Source organism: Typopeltis vanoorti, chromosome 24 (genome assembly GCF_054136105.1).
Source record: "Typopeltis vanoorti isolate ZY-2024b chromosome 24, IOZ_Tvanoo_1.0, whole genome shotgun sequence".
In the NCBI taxonomy this organism is placed as follows: Eukaryota; Metazoa; Arthropoda; class Arachnida; order Uropygi; family Thelyphonidae; genus Typopeltis; species Typopeltis vanoorti.
Genome location: NC_143572.1, coordinates 24,236,161 through 24,260,850, shown reverse-complemented (window position 1 = coordinate 24,260,850; position 24,690 = coordinate 24,236,161). Strand labels below are relative to the sequence as shown.

The 24,690-nt window shown below is 35.6% G+C and overlaps 1 protein-coding gene across 1 annotated transcript in view; it reads right to left on the bottom strand.

Moving 5' to 3' along the window:
- The window catches only part of LOC150093024 (ras and EF-hand domain-containing protein-like), a 261,389-nt gene that overhangs the window by 219,251 nt on the left and 17,448 nt on the right, over positions 1–24,690 (bottom strand). Inside the window, exons 2-3 of the mRNA XM_090413512.1 lie at positions 16,821–17,155; positions 899–1,048 (exon numbers count right to left, since the gene is read on the bottom strand). Coding sequence (XP_090269638.1) covers positions 899–1,048; positions 16,821–17,143 — 473 coding nt within the window. The 5' untranslated portion in view covers positions 17,144–17,155. The remainder of the gene's footprint in view (positions 1–898; positions 1,049–16,820; positions 17,156–24,690) is intronic.

Below are 24,690 nucleotides of genomic sequence, written 5' to 3'. Positions count from 1 at the left end.
TGTTTGAAATGTAATATAGCTTGTCTCTCGCTCTCTCTCTGTGTGTGTGTGTGTGTGTGTGTGTGTGTGTGTGCGCGCGTGCGTGCGCGCGTGTGTGCGCGCGCGTGTGTGCGTGCGTGCGTGCGTGTGTGCTGCATATGATGACCTTGATATGGAGGTAGAAACGTCGGAAATTAAAGTAATTAATTTTAACAAGGTTGTAGTCTCCATAATTTGTCTGAAATGGCATTATAATGGTTGAACTGCATCTTGCTTTGTTCTCCTCTACTAGGATGTGGAGGAGGAAAGGTCTTGGGTAGATAGTAGTTATGGAATTGAAGTTAGAGTATATACAGCAAAATTTATGAAAGTCACTCAGAGAATTACTGCTATAGAGAAAGATAATGACAAGTAGATATAAGGAAGTAATAGTGCCATTGTAATAAATCAATGATCAGGTCACATCTGAATTACCCTACAGAGTTTTGATCACCTGGATATCCAATAGATAGGAAGTAAAGAAAGGTCCAAACTGTAAGTGGAATGTGGAATCAGGAAGAAAGGTGATATGAATGAAACCTCTACTTAGTGAGAGGAGCGTATCAGATAGACAGATATACAAAATATAATGCACAAGTAAATATGTAATGGAAAACAAGAATTCACCCACGGAAATTATATAAGAAACTTGTAAGTAGTTTTTTGCATGCAGAGTGTCGTTTGAGGATTAAAGAGCCATATGATAGATAATGCGGTCCCCAAATACTTGGGGACTTCTTGCAATGAGACTTGTGACTTCACTCCATGAGGTTATGAATAGTACTGATACTATATATACATTTATCAGCCAGAGTTAATATTTAAATAAACAACTGATAATTTAATTTTAAAATTAAAGAATTTAAATATTAATTATTACCTTAACCATGAAGATTCCAATTGCTTGTTTTCTTCCTTTAATCTCTTCATATTTTCCAATAAGTCCTGTACGAAATTTTCAAAACAGGTAGCTGCTTGTAGTTTATTACCCTTCTGTAACTGTGTGCAAAATTCAGCTAATTCATCCTCGCTATACAAAAAAAAAAAAAAAAAAAAAAAAAAAAAAAATTAGAAATATGTATAGTTTATACTTAAGGTTAGAGGATCTAAAAAAGGAGATAAAGATCAATCACCTCCACATTTTCAATAAATCAGAGCAAAATATGTTGCATCTTTAGTTAAATAACAATATAACTAGTCAATATGAGTTTTAAATTTATCAAACATCATTATGATAGGAATTGAGTCTGGAAGAAAATATGGTGTAACGGGTGATAAAAATGAAGAGCCATTAACAGGTGTGGAGAATTCGCAGCTGAAAATAGCATGGGTAGGACTGGTTGTAGACCCAAAAATTAACTGCTATGTTTATCCATCAGAAATAAGGAAGATGATTTATTGCATTGATTGTGTTCATTCACCCAAAAACTATTAGAATAAGTGAAACATCATTAGATGAACAATATCCTGACTGGAATAGAAATGTACATGTTTTTCATAAAGATAAGTAAGGTAAGAATGGAAACAGAGTGCTTGATGATAGCAAGGAATTAATGCCTACAGACGTGGAAATACAGTATAATGCAAAAGAAAAAGAAAAACAGTACTGAATAATTACAATGATATATGTTTTGGAGTAAACGCATTAATTAAAAACGCTCTACACAACCAGACATTATAGCAATTTATATTGGGTGGCCATTAATGTGCATCTCATGCCCACACTACTAAACAACTTGCCATATAATGTAAAACATGTGAACAGTTATAGAATATTAAAATATGAACTTTTCTGTAACTGTATCACTACACTTAGTACTGAAAAAGTTGTCGTACATGGCACATAAAACATAGTCACGACAGCAACAAACGCTAACAACAAGAAATTAAGTTAATCTTTAATCTTGCTATCTTCAGAAAATCTAACTCTAGCTTCGAAGCAGTGGGATTACTCCTCCTCAACATCTATGATATGTTGATGAAAATAAGTTGGGTGCTAATATTAGAACCCAACTTATTTTCATCAACATATCATTTCTTACATTGTCTTATGCATAACACACACACTCACAAATAATTAATTACTTAAATAAGTTCTTGGTCTTTTACAAACCTTATTTAAAATGAACAAAAAACGAAGTATTTATTGCGTCAAACGTAATTAATGCTAAAATTAAAATTAATAAATACAATGTAATAATAATAATAATAATAATAATAATAATAATATTATTATTATTATTATTATTATTATTATTATTATTATCGATTTAAAAAAGAGCATTGTGAAAAATTCAAATAATGCATTCAGCATTCCCTGCTGCATGTTAACAAAAAAAAAAAAAACTGTTAATATAAATTGTGGCGTTAATGTAAATTGTGTTGTTGTTGTCTTGTCCTTTGAAGAGTCTTAGATGTTTCCGTGTGCTCCTCGTACTGCTTTGGCTAGGTCGATGATTTTGTTTGTATAGAGCTGTTGTTCAGGATTAGGATCTATTTCTTGCAAGGCTGCTGTAATCGCTGGACAGGTAAAGATGTGAGTGGGTGTCAGTTCTGTATTGGAGCAGTTGTTGCAGTTTCTATATGTTCTCGTATCACGTGTATTGATCTTCATTCCTCTATAATGTCCTGTTCGCAGTCTTGCTATCGTGGTGGAGGTCCTTCTGTCAGCACTGATTTCGGGAATTTGATGTTGTATCACTGATTTCAGCGGAATTAGTTTAGCTTTTGCTATTTCGTTAGCATCAGCACGAGTTATCATGTGAGTTTCTTGGTTTAAGTTCTCTGGCCTCTTTTGCTAATTTATTTGCTCTGCTTCATTGTATTCAATGCCTACATTAGCAGGAATCCAATGTAAAATGCAACTTTTTCCTAAACACTTTAGTTGATTTAAGAGTTTATGGATGTCTTGTGTGAGCTTGGTATTGCCATTTTTGATTGCCTCCATAGCTGATCTTGAGTCACTGTAAATTATAATTCCTTCAGTTTGTTGAGATGATGACAGTTTTAAGTAGGCTTCTAGTGCTTTATTTATTGCGTAGAGTTCGCTGGTAAAATTGGAAGCGATTCTCCCAGATCCAACTTTTATTGAATGTTTTTCACCTTTCGGGAGTAGAAGGAGAACACCAGCGCCTCCATTAATTATATTGGTGTCTGACGATCCATCGGTATAACAAATAACCTGTCTGGAGGATGAAAGAAGGTTGATAGTATTTAGGCCTTTTTCTTTGAGCATTTCTTTTGGTTTTTTTTTTTTTTTTTTTTGTACAGAGTTTGGTAAGGTTTAGATTTATGGAGGTATTTGAAGGTAAAGGACTGGAAAATAGAGGTTCTTTGTTTATGTGGGCATTTAGCTGATCAAGACCTATTTCTTTCCTGATAGTGTCATCATATTGTAAAGTTGGTGATCTGTGAAGTCTGTTCATAACTTTTTAGGGAGATATGATCACTTTGAAAGCTTCCAATATTATTTATGAATTTTATGGTGGCAAATTTTCGTCTGTCCTCCAGCAGGTCAAGCCCACATTCCTGTTGGGCTCTGATGTTTAGTGGATGAGACTGCACCAATGATAATCTTGGATGCTTTTGCTTGTATTTTGTCTAATTTTTTTCTTTACCGATGAGGCCGAAGGTGACCAGATAGGTGCTGCATGTTACATTATTGGCCTTATTAGTGTAGTGTAAATAGTTTTGAGGATTTTTGGCTTTGCGTCCCAATTTGTTCCACAAAGCCTTTTCAGTATATTTAATTTTTTAGAGCTCTGTTGGAAGTGTTAGAGATGTGTTGTGCAAAACGTAATTCCTGATCAAGCGTAATACCAAGGTATTTTGGATTTGCGACTTTTTCAATTAGCTTGTTGTTGATCATGACTTTGGGATTGTAGGAATGTCTATTTTTCCTGTCTGTACTAAAGGTGCTTAGTTTTGTTTTGTCTGCGTTGATTTTGAGTTTAAGTTCATCTGACCATTTTTCTAATCCTCTCATGGATTTGTTTAGAATCGCCTCTGATTCTTTGATTTTAGCACTAGTGTGCCAGATGGCTATATCATCTGCATAACAAGTTACGTTTGTGTCTTCTGTAAGGTAGGGATGAATGTTATTGACATATAGAAGGAATAGTAAGGGACTGAGTACTGAGCCCTGGGGAACACCAGCCCAGGTTCTCTGCTCTTTTGATATTGCTGCATTGATTCTGACTTTGATCTTTCTTCCTCTAATGAAATCAGCAGTCCAGATTAAAGCGTTTTCTCTCAATTCCAATATCGTGTATTGTTTGTATTAATTTTTTGATTCAAACACGATCGAAAGCAGCAGTCATATCAAGGAATTTGGCAGTTGTCTTTTTTGTTGGTTTTTCCTGAAATGAGTCTATTATTGTTTGGCAGAAGTGGAATAATTGATCTGTTGTCGAATGACGAGTTCTATAGGCAGTTTGGTAGTAGTTAATTTTCTTATTTTTTGTCAGCCAGTGCATAAGCCTGGAGTGTATGATTCTTTCAGTAATTTTACAAAGTATGCTAGTTAATGTGATAGGTCTATAACTTTGACATTCTGCAGTATTTCTGTCAGGTTTCAGGATGGGTACAATAATAACTGATTTTTTTCATTCTTTTGGAAGTTTGCCTGTTTGTCAAGAGGTATTGAGAATGTCCAGAAGTTGTTCTTTGGCAATTTTGCCAAGGTGTTTGACCATATGACCAAAGATAAGATCATTACCAGGAGATTTATTAGGTGCAGTTTTCTCCATTGATGAATTTAGTTCACTTAGTGTAAATTCTTCGGAGAAGATGTCATTATAATGGTATGTTCTTGCTTGTTTTAGTATTTTACTAATGTTTTAGTATTTTCTAATGAAGAGTCATAAAAAAATGTAAATTGTGTAAAAACATAGATTAAAATAAACTATAAATTGAAATATAAATGTTTTATAAAATTTATATGAAATATATATATATATATATATATATATATATATATATATGTAGAAAGTATTTTTACCTTGGGTATAAATATGTTAAAGATACCAAGTAATTTTAAACCTGGTTTTACTCCATTTCCCAAGTAAGCAAACAGACTAAAAGTCAAGTTTGCGCCTGCAATTGATGCAAGTCTAACTGATCCCACAGGTAGTGCAGGACCAGGGCAACTCGTGGCAAAGGTGGAACAAGCTCCGATCACTAATCTTAATATTTACCTTTAATGCCAAAACACATCTCCAAGAAGGGGATGTATGATATTTTGTATTAAAGGCAAGGGGCCACTACCCAGAGTGGCCCCTTGTCTGTTTGCTTACTTGGGAAATGGAGTAAAACCAGGTTTAAAATTACTTGGTATCTTTAACATATTTATACCCAAGGTAAAAATACTTTCTACATTTATATCTCCTCCAGAGATTTTTATTTAATAAGGTTAAAACACCTTATGGTAACTTGTTTTGGCGAAATACTTACAAGCTCGATATTACTAAATCTTGGTATTTCTAATTCTAGCCTAGCTCCCACTGACGAGACCTCAATAAAGGTCGAAACCGGTCTGGGTAGTGGCCCCTTGCCTTTAATACAAAACATCATACATCCCCTTCTTGGAGATGTGTTTTGGCATTAAAGGTAAATATTAAGATTAGTGATCGGAGCTTGTTCCACCTTTGCCACGAGTTGCCCTGGTCCTGCACTACCTGTGGGATCAGTTAGACTTGCATCAATTGCAGGCGCAAACTTGACTTTTAGTCTGTTTGCTTACTTGGGAAATGGAGTAAAACCATATATATATATATATATATATTATTTATTTATTTATTTATTTTTATTATTTTTTTTTGAAAAACAGATTTCCAATCAATGCAAATGATATAATTTGCTATTATAGATATTTGACACATCTGGGTACCAAAAAGAAAAAAAAAAATTATATACTGGGTGATTATAAAATAACATCAAGTGTTCAGAGCCCTCTGGCGAGTAATATATTGGATGAAACACACCACACCAATATTCGGTAGACGTACACAGTGGAACATGGGGATTCGATTTAACGAAAATAAAATGTGCCAAAAGTCGCCAACAGGGAAATTTTGGCGCTGTTTACCGAGTAACATGCATTAATTTGCATTATCGCGTTTCTTGTGAGCGATCATGAAATAAAAGGAAAGCCTGTGAGATTCGATGCCTCTTACCTTACGTGAGCGTGCTTTGTTAGTCAAACTCCATTATCAGGGGAACAATAATGCCAGTGCTTCAAAAAAAAAAAAAAAAAAAAAAATCAGCTGGCCTATGCTTGTCTTCGTGATTTTCGGCATATGAAAAATTTACGAAAATGACCGATTAGCGTAACAAACTTACGAAAACTGATTCGGCGATTTGAAACTACTGGAACTCTAGCAGTGCAGGTAGGCAGGGGATGCAAACCATCAATCACCAACAAGTTGAACAAGTTGCAACTGCTATTGTAGAACAGGAGATGATGAATGTGCAGGGTACCAGCAGTGCACGAGCAATATCCCGGCAAACGGATATCGCATACACAGCAGTGTGGAAAATCCTACATCAGATGTTGAAGTTTTACCCCTATAAAATTAGTCATGTTCAAGAATTGCGCCCTGGTGATGCGACCACACGAATAGACTTATCTTTGAGATTATTAGCGCGCATGGAAGTGGATGATATATGGCCGTGGCAGATTTTATGGAGTGACGAAGCGCACTTTTATTTGAACGGCGATATTAACACAGGCAACTGTCGCATTTGGGCTGCAACTAATCCGCACGTGTGTCTGCAGATGCCTATCCACTCGCCCAAAGTCATAGTGTGGTGCGGATTTACGGCATCTTTTATCATCGGTCCATACTTTTACGAGGAAAATTGCCAAAATGGACCAGAGACCTGTTCTGTCAATGCTAACAGCCATGCCAATATGCTACAGAACTTTGTGGTTCCACAACGGCAGCAAAGAGGATGTCTCGATTCGACCATCTTCATGCAGGATGGTGCACCACCCGACATCAGACTTCAGGTACAGCGTGTTTTGCGACAACATTTCTCTGACAGAAGAATCATTAGTCGTGCATTTCCCACGCCATGGCCACCGAGATCGCCTGATCTCAATCCTTGTGACTTTTGGCTGTGGGGATTTCTTAAAATCATCGTGTATCAAGGACATGTACCCGATATTCCAACTTTGAAAGATCGAATAACGTTACATGTGAGACAAATCAATTCCGATATGTTGCGAGCCACTGTGGAAAATGTCGTGCACCATATGCAGTTCCTGGAACATCAGAATGGTGGTCATATTGAACCGCATTTGTAATTAACAATAAACGTCATGAAATTGATGTGTGCTGTCTCTCATTTGCCATTTAGTCATTCATTAGTCACACCTACTAAAATTAATTTGGCAGCGCCAAAATTTCCCCTGTTGGCGACTTTTGGTACTTTTTCCCGTTAAATTGAATCCCCACGTTCCACTGTGTACATCTACCGAATATTGGTGTGTTTTGTGCAATACATTACTCGCTAGAGGGCTCTGAACACTTGATGTTATTTTATAATCACCTGGTATATTGGTTTCCATAAACTAGCAACAAAGAGAAAAATCACCATAATTAAAAAAACTGTATGATGAATTTTTATGCAGTTTGGTGAAAAGCAGCATAATGACCATGACCGTATTGTTTAATCTAAGTCTCAGCTGGGTGGAAAGAGGGGGAAATAGTTCCATTGCATAAAGTAGGCTCCAAGATTGATGTGATAAATTACCGACATATCAGCAAATCAGAAGTTGTTGGCAAAGTAATGGTCAAGAGTAAAATACAGGAATGGGTGGATGAAAATAGGATACTGTATGGAGAAGCATAATTTTGTGAAGGGTGGTCATGCCTCAGTAACTTGCTCACATTTTATAATATAGTGACAGCTGAACTGGATAAATGGGTTTACAGTGATGCTGCTGGATTTTGCAAAGGCCTTTGACAGAATACCACATGGAATTCTAATCAGTAAACTGCAGCACATTGGGATGGATATAGGATGGATGAGATAGATAGGTGGGTGGTTGATGGAGAGATATTAGAGAGTAGTTCATTCAGGAATAGAGTCCAAAAGAAGGTCTGTGGCTAGTGGAGTGCCACAGGGTTCTGTTTTTGAACCACTAGTGTTTAATTTGTTCATTAACGATATAGGAAAGGATCTGTGAGGATCTGCTCAGTTATTTGCCAAGGATGCAAAGTTAGATAGAGCAATAGTTAATACAGATGATGTCAAAATTTTGCAGGATGATTTGGATAGATTGGCAGACTGGGTAAAGGTGAATGCATGTCAGTTTAATGTGGCATAGTGTAAGGTTATGCATTTTTGGGTGAAAAGATTACCAGCTGTCTACCACATTGGTTGAACTGTACTCCGAAATTGACGAAGCCAGTGACTGGGAATTTTAGTGGATAGGGAGTTAATGTTTAGGGGGTATGTAGGTGGCTAAAGCAGCTTATCAGATCACTTGGTTACCGAAGAGTACTTTTACGAGCAGAGACAAACAGGTTATTGTTCCTCTTTATGGAGCCTTGATAAGACCCCATCTTGACTTCTGCGTGCAGATTTGAGCGCCAGGGTTTCTTAGTAATGAGGAAGAGGTGTAGAGAATCCAGAAGCGAGTGACCAAGATGGCAGCAAGTCTATGGAATTAACCTTATGAGAACAGGTTGAAGATTTGTGGGTTACAGAAACTGATTGATAGGCAGAAAAGGGGTGATATGATTAAGACATACAAAGTACCAAAGAGTTTCTGCAATATTAATTCAAAAGAAATTTTTCATGATGGTGGGAGAACCAGGGCCATCCATGGAAATTGAGTAAAAGTGTAGTTAGCGAGGGTGTTAGAACTAAGTTTTTTGCTTGGAGAGGAGTGAATGAGCGGAATAGGTTGCCAGAGTCTGTTGTGGGTGCCATGACTGTGAATGATTTCAAAGCAAAGTATGATAGATACTGCACAAATGTTGGAGAGTTCTTGACATGATGTTTATGGCCTCTGTCGATGAGTCTAAGGACTCCTTGGAGTTGCCCATAATAATAATAATAATAATAATAATAATAATAATAATAAATAGATGTGTAAAAACGCCACAAAAATAGCAAATAAAAAGTTTAATTCAGTAAAATATGAGTATAAGAAAACAATAGTCGAAAACAAGAGGTCAAAATTATATTGGCGAGTGCCTCAATAAGAAATGTGGTCACCTCTCAGAGCAAAATGGCACTAACAATGATGTTTCATACTGTTAATGATTGTGTTAAGGAGCTTAGTTGGTAATAATAACCATTGCTCATGCAAAGCTCTTCTAAAACCCTCAAGGTTTGGGAGAGGGGGAAGGGAAGTTCAGAGCAGCACATCTACCTACAGCAACCCAGGCATGTTCCATAGGATTCATGTGACTGGCCAGCCACAGGTACCATAAATCGCTTCTGGAAAATACTGGTTCACGAGCTTCGCTCGATGAGGACAAGCATTAGCTTGGCCTCTTCGAGCGAAGCTCGTGAATTTATTAGAGGATAAATATTTCCCTTTTCGCACCCCCATACGAATGGACATAGGAGTATAGGACTCCTCTATAAGTTGCAGCATTCATCGGTCATCTAGGAAGCTCATACAGGACGGTGTGTCCAGCCAAAGGGAATGCCTTCCCAGGCTATCACCCTACTTCCACCATAAATGTCCCTTTCAAGGATATTAAAGGGTTGATAACGTTTCCCTGCTTTTCTCTCCTGATCAGAGCATTCCTGGTAACGCTTTGTAGAGCAAATCGAGACTCGGTTTTAAACAATACCGACCAATGTGGGATCTTCAGCTCGGATTAAACATAATAACAACAACAACGACAAAAAGCTATATCCAAGAATGTGGCTATCACGAAATGACTTTATCTCACTTCAAACACGAAGAGCCTAGACCATTGCAAAGGTTTTGTCCTGTAGCGTAGGAAGAGAGGAACGCAGAACACTGATTGCCTAGCACATAGAACACCTTCACGAAGCCTTCTGTGTACAGTGGAAGCAGATACAACGGTCATATCATAGCTGATTCTGATTAGCAATCCTGTTTTAGTAAGTAAATAATCGGAGATATCGGTCATCCACTGCGGTTGTAGACCTTGACATTCTTTCAATGTATCACCGGGATGCCGTTTGTGACTTGGAAATTAGTTCCACAGTATGTTAACGATGGAACGATTCACATGGCAATTATCTTGCTACCTCCGCCTACTCCACTATCTTTACAATGGCTCGTTACCGGAATTCATCAGTTAAATGATGTCTTGTAGCAGGAGAAGAGGAAGACTAAGAATTAGATTGTTGGATGGACTTAAAGAAGCAACTGGAAATTTTGAAAGATATGGCCAGGGATAGATCTGAATGGAGAGCGTATGTTCATAGAATCACCAGGAATCGAAAACGACCTGATGGAACATAACAACAACAACAACAAAAAGCTATATCCAAGAATGTGGCTATCACAAAATGACTTTATCTCACTTCAAACACGAAATGGAAAACCAATTAAAAACTCCTGCGTTTATGCTGTGGTCATTTGCATATACCATTGACAGTACCATTCATTTGTATATGATAACCCCCCCTCGTTGTCACTTTTTACATAATGTACCTGACATTCAGAGTTATCGCGATTTTTTTGTTTTTTCCTTAATTTATGGTAACCAGTGTGTGTTAGAATTCCGAGAGATACCAAAATAGAAGAAAAACTGTTTATTATTTGAACGCACAATTAGTGTTGTATTTTTAGAATACGTCATTGGGTGCATAATATGAAAACAGAAATAAATAAATAAATATATATATATATACATTACAAGAGAATAACAGCTATGAATTAACTTGCAACGTATTGCTGATATTTGAAGACGTTCTGGATGCCATTGTATTACTGGGTATGCCAAAGTTGAATAACTGAAGAGTGACAATCACATAGGTATAGCTAGATCTATAGACAGAAAGGTATTCGTTGTATACTTCATTTCTGTCTATACGAGCAGCTCAATGCAATGTATTTTTTCCCAACAGTAGCAGCTTTCGGAAATTTAATTTTTCTATTTCCAGATATACATAAGAACAACCTTCATTTAAAGCAGGGGTGGCCAAACTTTTACCTTCCATAGCCAATTTTTTCACGTACGAGTTCACATGCGCCATACGACTCTTGTACCCTTAAAAACTCCCAATAAAAATACATCAATATAGACATGATGTACTGATTTAATATGAAAACAATATTCGCTCTCCGTAATTCAGACTCAAGCACTAGCTTCAATTTTCCTTCAATTTCAGCCTGATGTGTTTTATAGTGTCTACTACGCTACCGTCCAGGACGTATATATACGTTCATATTTCCATAGATGCGAAGTACATATTAAAATTGTAATAGCATTGATATTACATTGAAATTTATGATGGATACGAAGTTTTTGAGGATGCGTATTTGATCTTTAATGGCCTGTAAGGTGATTAAGGGCATTTCTTTTATTATGTGAGAAAGTGTTTTAACAAATGCAAATCGGTTTTCCTGAAGAATTCGCTATAAATAAGAACTCATTTTTTCCACTGTTTATTGAATTCACCTTCTGTTTTTCGTTTGCTCATTTTTTTGCACTGTGATGAGTAAGTGAATGTAAAAACAGGACTTAATTTCGAAAAAAGTAGAAAAATGCTAATGTTCACAAAGGACAAAACACAATTTCGTAGCACAGAGTATCAATTGCAAACTAATTGACAAAATCCTGCTACGCACCTCCAGTCTGGGGGTCTTTCCTCCAGAGGCAAAGCTACATGCCACCGGACGGGTCCCCAGGTTGTGGACCGGAGAATGGCCACCAGAGATGGTGGCTAGCTGCGAATAGCCAATAAGCAGTCCCGGACAAGAAGCGGCAATACTAACGTGACGTGGTGGGTTAGAGGACAACTCCAGTAACTCTATAAAATGCCACAGAAGTCCAATGATGGTACTGTGTCAAGGCGAGCTTAGGTTGCCCTAAGCCTAAATCATGCTCTTTCTTGATTCTCTCCCAAGCTCTTTAAGAAAGACTAAGGGTTTGTCAGATAAGAACACGATTGAAATCTGATGCCAAAGTACAAGGAAAAAAGACTCATGCCGGCTCGGACGTCGCCTGGTCAAACAAGGTCCGCGATCCCAATCGAGTAATCAGGGTTGGATCAAAAAATCAATTACTGAAAACAAAAACAAAAAAAAATCAAACTCAGGCCTGTAAATGGAATGTCAATTGGTACATGGAATGTCCATACACTCTGGGCAACTGTAAAATTGCAGTTGCTTCAAGAAAAAATACAGATGTGATATATTGGGTATTTCAGAAATGAGATGGACGTTGTCAGGAGAATTAAATGGTGGAGGAGTTCTCTGGTCGGGAAAGGAAAGTAAGCATGAAGCAGATGTAGATTTCCTGCTAAGTAACAAGTCCTGTCAGACAATGATAGGATACAAACCAGTTAGTGAAAGAATAAATGTTGCAAGATTCAGTGCCCAACCATTTAATATCACGACCATTCAAATATATGCGCCCACTGCAGAGAGTGTAGATGAAAACATTGAGAGATTTTACAGGGATCTACAACTAGAAATTGATGAGGTGCGGAAGCAGGATATATTCATCATTGGAGGAGACTGGAATGCAAAGATTGGCAAAAATAACACAAGATGGGAAAAGGTTATGGGAAAATTTGGATATGGAGAAAGAAATGAACGTGGCGAGATGCTTCTGAAATTTGCCACGATAACAACCCGATGATTTGCAATACCAAATCCCAGCAAAAAGATTGTCGTAAATGGACATGGCGCTTCTTCGATTGCAAACACAGGAACAAGGCCGTATTCATGGGTGTGCGAACTGTGCGGTGGCACAGGGCCCCGCAAAGCGCAAAAAATTGAAAAAAGAAAATCAATTAATTTTGGAAATATTTTTATTGGGATTATTTTCCAGAGCTTTTGGGTCAAGAAAATTAAACGTTTTTTAACATCAATTAATTTTTTTAATTATTAAATTAATATTGTAATTATTATATAAAAAATATTATTATATAGAAAAATATATGTATATAATTTTACAATCGGCTATTGTTGTTATAGTAAACGAAATAAGATCGTAGCGCTAGAGCCGTGGTATTTGAAAGTACTCTAATATATACAGTATAACAATATCATACAACATAGTGTTAAAGTGCATTTTAACAAATTTTCCAAAATCATTTTCCAAAATCAAAAAATCTCCTTAAAATGATTAAAAACACATTTGCGATGTGTTTTTAATCATTTCTATGTCTCAAGAACGTTAGTCGTCTCTGGCAATATAGAGCATGAAATTGCAAAAAAATTTTGAATTTTGATAGCGTTATAAATGATTTTATTGATAAGCGCATTAGGTTAAATAAAATTTAATATATTAAGATTTCTTTTAAATCTTATAAGTTGTTATACATATATTTCATTCTTTATAGTAAAAATGGATTTTTTTTTCATATTTTTATATTATTATTTATATTATTAAATAAATCATTGTTCTGGCGTATTATATGATAATGTGTACTTACATAATAAAATAATATATCATGTACATACAAACCACATTTATTTTTTAACTAATTTTTCCCTTTACTTAAATCGATGCTAAAGAGCATACTTGTTTATTTATGTGCATAAGCATTTTTCATATTTCATTTAAATAATTAATTAACAAGATATTCTTCCATTTAAAATTTCCATAAATGTTACTAAATTTCTGGGGCCCCGCTTTTCCATTTCGCACAGGGCCCCGCAAAATATAGAAACGGCCTTGCACAGGAATATGATCGACTTGATATTAATAGACCAGAAATGGAGAACCTCAGTTCAACAGTGCAGATCATTCCAAGGAGCTGATATTGATTCGGATCACAGCTTAGTGATTGCGAATATAAGACTAAAACTGAAACCGAAGTAGAAAGGAAAGTTCCAAAAAGCTAGAGACATCTCAAAACTAAATGAAGACAGGCTAAGAACAGCATATCAGAACACATTGGAAACTAAGCTTATGTGTTCTGATATGCTGTTCTTAGAAGAGCAGAACGACTGACTACAGTGCTAAAAAAAAAAAAAAAAAAAAAAAAGCAGTAGAGGAAGTAATTCCGGAAAGAGAAAAGATCAACAAGACATGGATAACTCAGGAAACCCTAAAACTGGTACAAGAGGAAAACAGAACTGAAACTTAAAAGATAATTCAGAGGCAGCAGATGAGTTATACTGTGAAAAAATGCAATGAAGTACGGAAAGCAGCAAGATCTGATAAAGCCAAATGGTTGGAGGACCAGTGCAAAAACATTGAACAGTACTATGGAGAACACAAAACTAGAGAAGTCTACAAACTTATAAGAAATGTCAATAGGAAGTGGCAAACAAGATCAGTAGCAGTCAAAGATGAAGATGGTAAAATATTGATGGACAAGACAGAAATCATACACAGATGGACAAGATATTGCAGCGAACTATATAAAAATCAACTAAATAATACTGCAACATAAGTAATCAAAGAACTAAAAGCAATCTCTCCATCAGCAGAGATCTTTGAAAATGACATTTTGGAAGAGGAGGTGAATAAGGCTATAAAACATCTCAAGAACAACAAGAGTCCTGTAGATGACAACATAATAGGCGAGATGCTAAAATATGGGGGAGAATCAGTTGTAAAAGAAATGCATAAGGTATGCCCCCGAAGAGTGGAAAAAATCAGTCTTGGTTGCATTGGTCATAAGAAAGGCAGTGCTTTAGAATGCACCAATTACAGAACTATTGCATTAATGAGTCATCTTGGCAGAGTGCTGATGAAAATACTAACCGAAGGCCTGAAGCGTCATATGGGGGCACATCTTCCTGATGAGCAAACTGGATTTCGAAAAGATCGAAGTACAGTGCAACAAATACTCGCACTAAGACTAATAGCAGAGAAAGCTCGAAGAAAGAACAAAAAGTATACTGCTCTTTTATGGACTTCCAAAAAGCATTTGATAATATTGACCAAAATATAACATGGGCTGTCTTGGAATCCTATGGTGTGGACAATAAACTGATCCACCTACTGAAAGATATAAACAGCCAAGCACAAGCAAAAATCAGGACAGCAGGTGCGACTGGAGATTGGTTTGCCACTAGTCAAGGCACAAGACAAACGGACCCAATATCACTAATCATCTTCATTACACATCTGGGAAGAACACTAGATAAGATCAAAGAAGAAGGTGGAGGAATTTCAATAAATGGCATGAGAATAAACTACTTCTGCTTTGCAGATGACATCGTCCTGATTGAAGAAGAGGCAGCAAGACTGGAACAGACGTTGCAAACACTATACACAGAAGGAAAAAGATATGGACTAAATGTCAACTTTAAAAAAAAAAACTAAAATAATAATATTTGGACAACAGGAGTTACTGAGCAGAGTTACGATAGACAGATTTCAACTGGAAAATGTGGAACACTTCACATATCTTGGATGCCACATGATGCATGACTTGGACCCCAAAAAAGAGATAAAAATTAGAATAGCCAGAGTAACAACTATTTTAAAAGCCATGGACAAAATATGGAAGAGAAGAGCTATAACGATGCAAACTAAACTGCGCATTGTAGAAACCTGTATCTTCAGCACCATGCTCTATGCATGTGAGGCCTGGGTACTCCTGAGAGAATCTGAAAGGAGGATATTAGCATTTGAGAGGAAGTGCTATAGAAAGATCTTGTGAATAAGCTGGATCCAGAAAGTGAACAATGAGAAAATCTACAGACGAATAAACCAAAAGAAAACCTGATCCAGAAAATAATCAAGAGGAAACTACGTCTCTTTGGCCATATATGTAGAATGAACGATGAGAGGAAAATAAAAATGCTGCTGTTTGGGATGATTGAAGGAAAGAACAAAAAAAAAAAAAAAAAAAAAAAAGGAAGACCAAACAGAGAATGGGGCGATGGCATTGTCAAATGGTGCGGAAACACTATACACAAACTGAATCATCTTGCACAAAATAGAATGCAATGGAAGAATCATATCAAGATGGCATCAGACACCTACGAGCATTGGACCCATGGTTGTTGATGATGATCATGATGACGATGCGACGCACCGCTGTTGCTAACCTTGGTGATAAGGATCAAATAAATGAATTTGCACAAAACACAATGTGCTCGAAACACTAACATCGCACGAAACACGATGTGCACGGAACAATAACATCGCTAAAAATAATTATTAAATTTAGCTTTTTTTCTACAAATCGGTTTTTGATTAACATTTATGCATAAACAGACTTACTTTTTTATTATTATCAGTGCGGGTCCAATGGCCACTTTTGGCGCATGCGCCATACGTTGGCCATCCCTGATTTAAAGGAACAAGGTAACTAACCTGTTCATCTAAATGAACACTGTGAAAATCACATCTACTGAGTACCTGGAAAAGAATAAATACTTCTAACGATGTTTTGCTAATGAGCAGTAGATAGCAACACCACCACAAGTCATAATTATTGGAACTACTACACCTACACAAATATGAACATAAGAAAATGAAACTGAAACATATTTTCCTTATTTTTTTTCCTCAGAAACGAAAAAAAATCGATTGCGAAAATTCTACAAATAAAGCAGATATTTTGAAAATTTTCAGATAGTGAATTTACAATAGCCCTTAAAGAGATTTAATATATAAGACATTGATTTATTCTAATTTATTCAATAAATACAGTTTCCTTATACTTACCTGTAATGCTCATGACTGTCATACACATCCGAACTTTCCCAAAGTTCGCAGTCATCATTTTCTTTATCATCACTGTGACTTGGCATGTTTGGGTCGTTTTTATTATCCGCAGGTACGGACAAGAATTCGGAAAACCCCTTGGTGAAATCTTGGAAATCAATTTTTCCATCACCATCATGATCTAATCTTTCAAAGATGACATCTGCTTCCTGAACATTGATACCTATTTGCACGCATAAATCTCGTAGTTCCTCTTGGCCAAGGTAACCTGTTCCTCTGCTATCACACGACTTGAACAGCTGCTCCATGTGGATCAAGGACATTATTAATGTGTGCTGCGATGATAATACAGAAATTATTAGTATCACTAAATAAAAAGCGTCATTTTTAGAGAAAGATGAAGTATTTGCAAATCAAATAAACGCAGTAATGAATTTGTAGTTTCTCTTACTTCTTTAAAAATGAAATAAATACATACATACATACGAATAACTAAATTATTATTATTAATAATAATAATAATAATAATAAACAAATCAAGTTCATCCTAATTTAAACATATGTAATTTGCAAAAAATGACATTACGAACAACAGTCCCTCTTTGATTACGGTACCTGATAGATGATTCTTAGATTCTTGGGTAGAATCCGAACTGTTGTGACTAAAATTAGGGGATTTCGAGATAAATGTCCCATGCGAACTAAAATAGTAACTGAAAGAAAATTCCAGAACTGATAACACATTTTCAATATTTGGGAAATGATGATACAATATTTGATATTGAAATTAATGTAGATAATAATTACACCAACTACAGGCAATTTATATAAGTATAAGAAGAGAAACGTCCGCGCAGTTAGCTTAATGGCTGTGCGCTTCGCAACCATATGCTTGGGGAAGGAGTGTCCTAGGTTCGATTCTCGTCAGTGACGTGAGGAGATGAAGGATCTTCCTCAGCCATAGCCAAGTTAGCCGTCTTGGGCGTGGATAGTAGGGTTTTCCCCCAGTTTATCCTGGAGTTTTTCATCCCGCAAACTCGCCTTGAGAACTCAACACTACAGACATAGGATACACCGGGGCGTAGGGCTGACCACCTTATCCTTTGAAACGGTTTGAGGTCAGATGATTAATAAACCCTCGATACTGCAAGGTAAAAGAGGGTAAAAGGAAGATGTGATGAGATAAGAAGAGAAACAAAAGCCAAAACAAAGAAGGAAACAAAATGCATAAGATTATAGCAATACAACAATATTGTATAGTCCTGAAAACTGAACACAGAGAGAGAGATAGAAATGAAAGTCGCATAAATGAACTAAAATAAAACTTAGAGCACTTGCTAGCCTGGACAAGTGGTTAGTGTACTCACTTTCCAACTCACAGGCTCTGGACTGGAATCCTGCCCTGTGCACATACAGTGTATTGTGAATATACGGTGTGTGATTGTCTTTATCTGGCAGATGAATTTCATCGCCCGGTATGAGACCACCGCCGCGCTCATTGGTGTCCAGAAGTGGCTTGAAAAAAAGTTTCCGTATTTGGTCTATAAGAGTAGGGCTTCCGGATAATGTAAAATATTAAATAAAAAGTACCACGAAATATAAAATTAACAGAAAAAAAATCCTTAGTCTACCCAATGTACGAATGTCTTATATAGATGTACAGAAAAAAAACTTTCATGGGTGGGAGCAGTGTTGTAGCTAGAGCTTTTGGCACCCGGGGCGGTCGCTGAGTTTGTCGCCCTTTTCAATACACACCAAAAATACTAAAAAAAGTCAAAAGGACATAGCATTTGAGGCTTGGTCACAGTCTAGCTAGAAAGACTGGCTGGCGTTTTCGCCGCAGCTTCCTGATCGCCGTAAACTCCCAAACGCGCAGCAGTATGGTAGATTTATTTAAATCTAGACCAGGGGTGGGAAACTTGTGCATGCCAAAATCGCAAAATCTTTGATGCAAAATTTTCTCACGTGCCAACTGAAATTTTGGGGAACATATGATTATTATTTGGTGTCTTAATTGGGTGTATTAAGTATTGGGAAGACCTTTTCAAATAATCAAAAATCACACTAGGATGGTACAAAGAATATTGATTATTGTAAAGATTGAATGAATGTAAAAATTAGTGATGGAATTTTTACTTAAAAGTCCTTCTACGCTGTTGATAGCATGAATATTTTTTTATTTGCGTTTAAGTTTAATTCTAGCTGCCATATAAAGCCGCACACTTTAAAGACGCAATTTTTAACATCAGCAAAAGAGTAAACAATAATTCTGATTTTTATTATTTTTTTTATTTTTATAAAGTCAAGTTTATTCAGGTTATCCCAATATATTGCAGTGCACAATCTCATAATCGTTTTACTTGACTAAAGCACAATAAAAGAAGAAACAAAATTAAAGATATAATTGTATTGCTTCTTAATCCCTTACGAGTAATATATAAAAATTACAAACAAAATAAATTGTTATTTTACCTACATAATATAATAAACAGAAGTTAATCTTTACCATTTTTAGCAAACAACATCAAATCAAAACTAAAGAAAAATCGTGGACATTTTATTTATTTAGTATCAATGAGACTTTTGCTGCTGCATCATTAATGACAATTAATTTATATCAGGTTTATATTTTGTAACCTTTAGAGATATGCATGCGCTACTAGTTTCATCTGTAAGGCTACTCCTGTTACGCGACTTAACAGGAGTAGCCTCTTTTTCCGCACTTCTCTCTGTTACTCCCGTCTCTAATCACTCCTTTTCAATATTTTCCAAGTCAACTCTGAGGTCAACAAATTTCTGCCTCCAAATTGAGCTACTTTGAAAATCAATGAACTGCATTTCAAAATCATCTATATTTATCTATCTGCAAGTTTATTTGAAGATGTTTTCGTGTCCTGTAGTTTGAGGTTCAAGTCATTTAAATGTTCGCAAAAATCTTTAATAAACATGAGTTTACAAACCCACACGATGTCATACATTTCTTTATAAGACATTTGTTGATTAGTCAAAAAAAGATTTATCTCATCCAAGCATTCAACAAATCGTTTCTGAACAAGACTACGATTAAGCCAACGAACATTGTCGTACATTATTAGTCCTTTGTACACCGAATCCACTGCATTCAACAGATTCTGAAATTGTATTTTATTCAAAGCAAGTGCAGAAATTTAATTAACAATTTTGGTTACTGTTTGCATCACTTCTTGAAGTTCCTTTAGGCCAGCGTCTGCACATAAATTCTCCTCATGTAGGATGCATGAAAACCTATTAATGGATGACCAACATGTTTTGCAAACAGATTTACAAATTCTGCTTCCTTACCAATCATGCTGGGCGCACCATCTGCTGTGATGGATACCACTTTTGAAATATCAATTTGCCGAATAGATAATTCGTTCCTAACTGCTTTACATATTTCAACCCCACGTACGCTCAGGTAGTGTTACAAGGTTAATCATCTCTTTGCATACTTCGTCATCCCTACAAAATCGAGCAAAGATTGCCAGCCTAACTGATGATGTAATGTCTGTGCTCTCATCAAGACAAATAGAAAAGAACTTACATGAAGCCAAATCTTTTGTTAATTGCTCTGCTATATTCCTTTCCAACTAAGTATTCTATTCTTAATTGTTTTTCTACTCAGACAATTCTTTAATGCGCCGAATAATTTTTATCTTTTCTGAAAGATTGTCAAAAAGGAACGGAGCACATTCTAGCCAGGCTGCGCTAATATACTCCCCATCACTGAGTGGGTTTCTACGTTGGGTAATAACTTTTGAAACCTCAAAACTAGCAGCAACTAAGTTGGAACTAGGCCTACCTGAAATAAATTTCATCAAAGTATCGGACTATTTTTTGTCTTGCTCAGTTCACGAGAAATTAATTCTTTGTTCTTGTTCACTTTTGTTATTAATCATGCCACATTTTTCAGTCCAGTATTCTTTAAATTGTCTAATATCCTTTTCATTTGAATGTCCATGTTTCTTTGCTGGTGGTGGGTTACATTCTGCTCAATCTGTAAAGAGCAGAAAGCAAATATATTTAAAAGCAATTAAATAATTGCTTTATTCATACAGCTCTTAACTTTAATGAAAATCTGATTATGGGGTGTAAAAATGTAGACAGATACATATAGACACTGACAAAAATTATAATTTGGACTCGATCTCATCGTAATCACTCTCTGCACATACCGACCAAGTTTAAGCAAACCAAAAAGTTGTACAATTATAAGCCAACCTACACACGCAAATGAAAGAGAAGGGTATGCATGCAATCTAATCATGTGCAGATAACACTTCATAATCCTGAATATTGATAATACATTTCACGTAGCTTTAAAAATAACTTACCGTATTTACTGGAATATAACTCGCACCCTGATTTTACTTTGCGAAAAAAGAAATTCAAAAATTTCGCGTCTATCTCACACAGGAAAAAAAAAGAAGTTTATTCACGTTCAGGGCGATAGTGACTCGCTTCTCGTGGCACATCACGCTCCCTCCCCTAGTAGCCAATAATGACTGCAGACACAAGTAAAAGCAGGTCGTTTTATTGTATCACTGAATAAGGTACAGACATTTGCAGTCTGTGTATTATATTTCTCAACAAATAGTGCAATTAGAGACATCTGGGATAAACATGGCACTAACTAATGAATCACATGTCCCCTTCCCACAGAAACTATGCTATTTAGACTAAAGCAAAACCATATGCTGCACCAGCAAACCCTAAAAACTAGATGTGTGGGAGTCCCCCCCCCCCAGCTCAAATGCAAAGCAACAATAAAAATCAAGAAATTCGTAAACGTGTTAAAGCTAAGAAATATATAGTGAAATATATTATGGCGCTTTCAGATATTGAATTTGGTTGAAGAGAATTAGCATTTCAATTCAAAAATTGTCTGCTAGCTTTTATCTTTGACTCGTGCGATCTGTTGTTAATACTGCACCAGTCATATGCACATCTTCATAGCGACTATATTTTTACTGGCCTGGTAAAATAGCTGTCTGTTCATTAGTCATTCGTGAAGGATTGTTCATTAAGTATCTCAAGTCTTGTAAATTACTGATAATTTTTACTTGAAATAATGGGAAAGAAGATGGTGCTATTTGGGTAGAATCCACACAAGGAAACTGCTCTCTAAGTAGGAAACAGCAATTGCGATCGTGGTGCGAGATATATGAACGGATTTTACGAAAAAAAAAAATGAAAACTTTAGTTTCCGAAAATCACCATATATATATATATATATATATATATATATATATATATATATATATATATATATATATATATATATATATATATATCGCACCACGATTTTTAGCTTTAATTTTGGGAAAAAAAATTCTAATTATATTCGAGTAAATGCGGTATGTTTATGGCAATATAAAGGAAATTTGCTTTTATATCTAATAAGTTAAACATATTAATTGACAATAAATACTTCCAATCCATATTTTAATGACTTACGATTTAATAAAATCCAAATCAACATATATACAGACTTTAGAAAATGGGTACGTTCTTTACGAAAAATGAAAAGATATATCAAATGATGGTAAAGGAGTCGCGCCACGTTTGGATGCCTGACGAATGATGCAACAACTGAATTGGACGAAACTTATACGTCAGTATATCGCGGAGATATATAGATGGCTTGGAAATAGGATGGTTGTTTCTAATGTTCTTATTGCTTATTATTACTCAAACAGTTGGTAGGGTTTGCTTATTTATTGCATTTCTATTTGGTATTGCTGTACTTAATAAAATTGTATTATATTAATTTAAAATATACAAGTCAGCGAAGATGTTTGAAATGTATTTTTTTATTTAATTATCTTTTAAGATGAGTCCTGGGTTACGTGCCGGAAAAGTCGTTGGCGTGCCATGTTTAGCAGGCATGCCAAGGGTTGTTCACCTCTGCTCTAGACTAACCATACATAAAGAATATAATAAATATTTTTCTCAACGGTTTCGATAACGAGCCAAATAATATAAATGTGTAACAGATTAAAAAAACTAATGATGAATGAGGCATTTTAGCATTTTTAGGGTAAAAACGAATCATGTTTGTTAATTTTTATACACTGCATAAACGCATCAAAAGGGTTAAGCAAAAACCCTAATATAATAGGGAACCACAGAGATATTATATTACCGGGCCCTAAAATCCTGTCGATGGCCTTAGTTATACACAAAATTAGAAGAAGAAATAATAAAACAATACATTTTCGCAAATGTGTACTGATTGTGTGGTGCCATCTGCTGAGAAGCAGCTACCACAGTATAAGCAATAAACCAATAAAGCAATCGCCTTGCCATGCATTTTATTGTTTTATTTTTAAGAATTTGGATTATAGTACGATAGGGATATGTAATGGTTTTGTTATATTCATATTTTATTTATTTCAGTTGTAAGTATAGTTGTTAAAAACTAATTATTAATTAAGTAATAAAAATTACTAAGTTAACATAAATAAAAGAATCGTCGACAAATAAAATTGTGTCTCATGTGATACTCCCAAAAAAGTGCAGCCCGGGACGGACCGCCCGCCCCCTCCCTTGCTACACCACTGGGTGGGAGCTAAATAAAATAAAAAAAAAAAATGAGAGGATGTACGAGAATGAAATGACAAAGGACAAAATGAGAAGACAGACTTCCCGAGGAATTAATTAAATATAAACCTAAACGGGGAATAAGATATATACAAAGACAAAACTACAAAATACAAATATTTTGTACTTTTTGGTGCTTAAATTATACTTTAAAATACATATATATATTTTTGTCTTTTTCATCTTGCTTTTACCAATCACGAAAAACGCAAAAAACAAAAGGCTATGAAATATCTTTACGACTACTTTTACTCAAATATATAGAAAACAACTGACTTCACATCAAGTAGTCCTAGTATCCCATTATGTAGAATCATTCCAAGACCACTTTTGATCTTTATTAAGGTTTGATCAGTGGGAGCTATAAACGTGGAGTCAGTGCTGGCTCGAGGGTATGTGGCGTCCCTCGGCCAGTTTTATCAACGCATTGTAAGACAAGACAAGCATCATAAAATTCTTTATTGTTAAAAGCAGTTTATAGTTAAGACTATTACACTTTTTTTATATAATCTTTGTCAAGTAGCTTTATTTTATCCTCCTACATGTTTCGCCAATTTTTCCATTGGCATTCTCAGGGAATACAAACTAGTAAGCTAAAATGAAGGTTACAGACTAGGTTATAACTGATGGTTCTAATTCATACAAAAAATTGGTTTGTACGTGACAATGTGCGTTATCACGCACAATACCAATAATAGTATCAACCTATCTGTATACAGAAAACCTACAAATACTGGACGTTACCTCCATTTCAACTCAGCTCATCACATAGCTCAGAAACTTAGCATTATCCATAGTCTCAAGAAAAGAGCTATACAGTATACGACAGACAAGGATGACCTACTAACGGAATTAACCACAATATCCAGAGAACTTTCTTTAAATGGTTACCCAAAAAGACTCTATAACAAGATTCTCTTTACTGATATACCACATCGACAACGTGATGACGTCCAATACATCAGTACAATTACGATTCCTTTTGTCAGCAACATTTCCAAAAAATTAGCTAACCTTTTAAAACCACATAAGATCAGAGTGGCATTCAAACCAATCAACACTATTCGGAAATTTTTAAGATCACCGAAAGATCCTCACCCATTCTACAAGTACTATGGAGTATATAATATACCTTGCTCATGTGGTATTAGTTACGTAGGTCAGACCTCTAGAAGCTTTGAAACGAGAAAGAAAGAACACATAGGATATGTCAGAAATAACAGACAAGACATTTCAGGCCTTTCGTGCC